Below are 2,062 nucleotides of genomic sequence, written 5' to 3'. Positions count from 1 at the left end.
CCGCTGCATCGCCATCTGATGTTCCGTGACCATCGGGGTGGGACGTCTCGGAGCTGGAGGCACGTAATCCAAGGTATCTGGCAGTCCGGGTCACCAATTTGTGGTCAACATACCGAGAGGCATTCTTTGCTGACACACTTATTATTTACAAAATTTAAATATAGATATTTACAAACGGGCCAGTCCGAGATAATGTCTATGTCGGGTGAGACGAGCCTGGGTTCCAGCCGGCGTATTCCATCGGAGCTCTGTGTCGCGTGTGTGCCGCTCGTGGTGCGAGGCTCCTGCCTCGTTCGCAGTGCGTGCGTTGGTGCACGTTGCTGTACGGTGTAGATGGTGTTGCCCGCTTGTTCGCTACAAAAGAATGAGGGGAGGAGGAGGAGAAGGAGGAGGAGGAGGAGGGGTCCACCCTCCCCTCAGTACTCTTCTCTCCTCCTCAAGAGCTGCGCTCCAATGCGGCATTACAGGGAGTTGTAAACGACTTTCACTTTTTTATACGAGAACCAAACCGTTTTACGTCGTGCGTTTACCATTCTCTGGTCGAGGTGCACGACGTCGTGCGTATAGCCTTAGTCTTCTCTGAGAGCAGCTAGCTCTAAAGCCTACCTTTCGACCACGGACCGAGTCGTTGCGTGCGTCTGGTTGTACGCACACTCGGCCGGCGTGGTCGGCTATCGGGAAGGCGCCATCAACCAAGGCCTACACGGCTAGCCGCTCTCGCCGATGAGGAGGCCGCCGTACGCGGCCGTTGCGAAGTTCTCCCCGACACTGCTCTGCGACAGCACGTACGAGTCGTGGACGCTTCCGGGCCACTTGGCAACCACGTTGAGGATCCTTGAGCGCGCGTCGACCACCAGCTGCACGTTGATGGAATGGTAGAAGTGTCGGTTCACGAACACTTCCTCGTGCAGCGGTGGCCCTTGGATCCGAACGTGGGTGCCGTCGATGGCTCCTACGACGCCCGGAAAGCCGTCCACGGCGTAGAACTGCCGCTGCAGTTCGGGGACTTCCGCTGCTGTTGGCCACCTGAAGTAGAAGATATGGTTTACACTGTCAATTGAAACCAAATAAATTATAACGTTGGTTGAATCTAGCACATGTTCGATTATGACGTAGTCGGACCGTTCCCATGAAGCTTGTCACGATCGAGTGTGAACCAGTACGTATTATTCGCTACTGTTTTGAAACGCACCCTCCTTTCCGAAACGTTCTTCAGTGTCCACCAGTTAATCCCGCTAACATGTCGTGAAACACGTTGTTTTTTCGTAATGAGAAACACGCCACAATACAAAGTAGTGCCGAGAACTGCCCCCACCATTACGGACCGTAGTAATAACCAAACATCGCTTTGAGCACGTATATCGAGGGCGAAATAATGGCGCTGCATGTTGGTGAAAAAAAAGGTTTTCTGTAACGAAAACAAGTAGAAGAAGTCTTTTCTCTCACGAAACAAGTTGAATAAGTCTCTGTTCCCCACAATCCAAAATTACGCAGCAGCTGACTGGCCCACTGGCAAAGAGAAACGCTAGTGTTAGGACTTTTTTTTCTTCTCACCGTATGAAGTGCGGCGCTTGCTTGGCGAGAGCTAGGGTGACTCGTCACACGCACCGTGACGTTGTGGATTCGTGCAGATGCAGAAAGTCCCCCGCCGTGATCAAGAAGGTGCCGGTAGCGAAGAATTTCAGCGCTAGGAGCACTTGAATCAGGACGGGGGTTGCGTGGTTGCGTCTCGTTGGTCGCGTGAGGTCGCTGGCCAAGACGTCGGCAATGTACATGATGCCATCGCGGCCAAACCGAAAACGACGCTGGAGGCCCTTTTCGCCGAAAACGTCGAAGGAGTGAAAGCGGTCGCCGAATACGCGGTCCCGCGACACCGTCCACGCGGCAAAGATGGCTTGGGCCCGACTTGTCGTAGCCACGTCCGACATTTTGTTTACTCTTAGAACGCCAGTGAGCCTTCTCCGTGACTGTCTCACGATCTGAGACTAGAACTGAGTCAGAGGCTCGATTTTGCTCTTCGTTTCGAGCAAGTGGCTAACCGCTGAGACTGTCTCAGTTTGGG

At 53.6% G+C, this 2,062-nt stretch overlaps 1 protein-coding gene across 1 annotated transcript; it reads right to left on the bottom strand.

Annotated features, from left to right (window-relative positions):
• Positions 1–707: 707 nt before the first annotated feature.
• LOC120846230 (putative nuclease HARBI1) lies at positions 708–1,775 on the bottom strand. The gene is made up of 2 exons (XM_040217921.1): positions 1,609–1,775; positions 708–1,026 (listed from the first exon to the last, which is right to left on the bottom strand). The coding sequence occupies exons 1-2, from the start codon at positions 1,773–1,775 to the stop codon at positions 708–710; spliced, it is 486 nt and encodes a 161-aa protein (XP_040073855.1).
• Positions 1,776–2,062: the final 287 nt, after the last annotated feature.

The sequence above is a fragment of the Ixodes scapularis genome, unplaced genomic scaffold (genome assembly GCF_016920785.2).
Source record: "Ixodes scapularis isolate PalLabHiFi unplaced genomic scaffold, ASM1692078v2 PGA_scaffold1__304_contigs__length_218370807, whole genome shotgun sequence".
Classification (NCBI taxonomy): domain Eukaryota; kingdom Metazoa; phylum Arthropoda; class Arachnida; order Ixodida; family Ixodidae; genus Ixodes; species Ixodes scapularis.
Note: the sequence above shows the minus strand (reverse complement) of the source record. Positions and strands in the feature narration are given on the sequence as shown.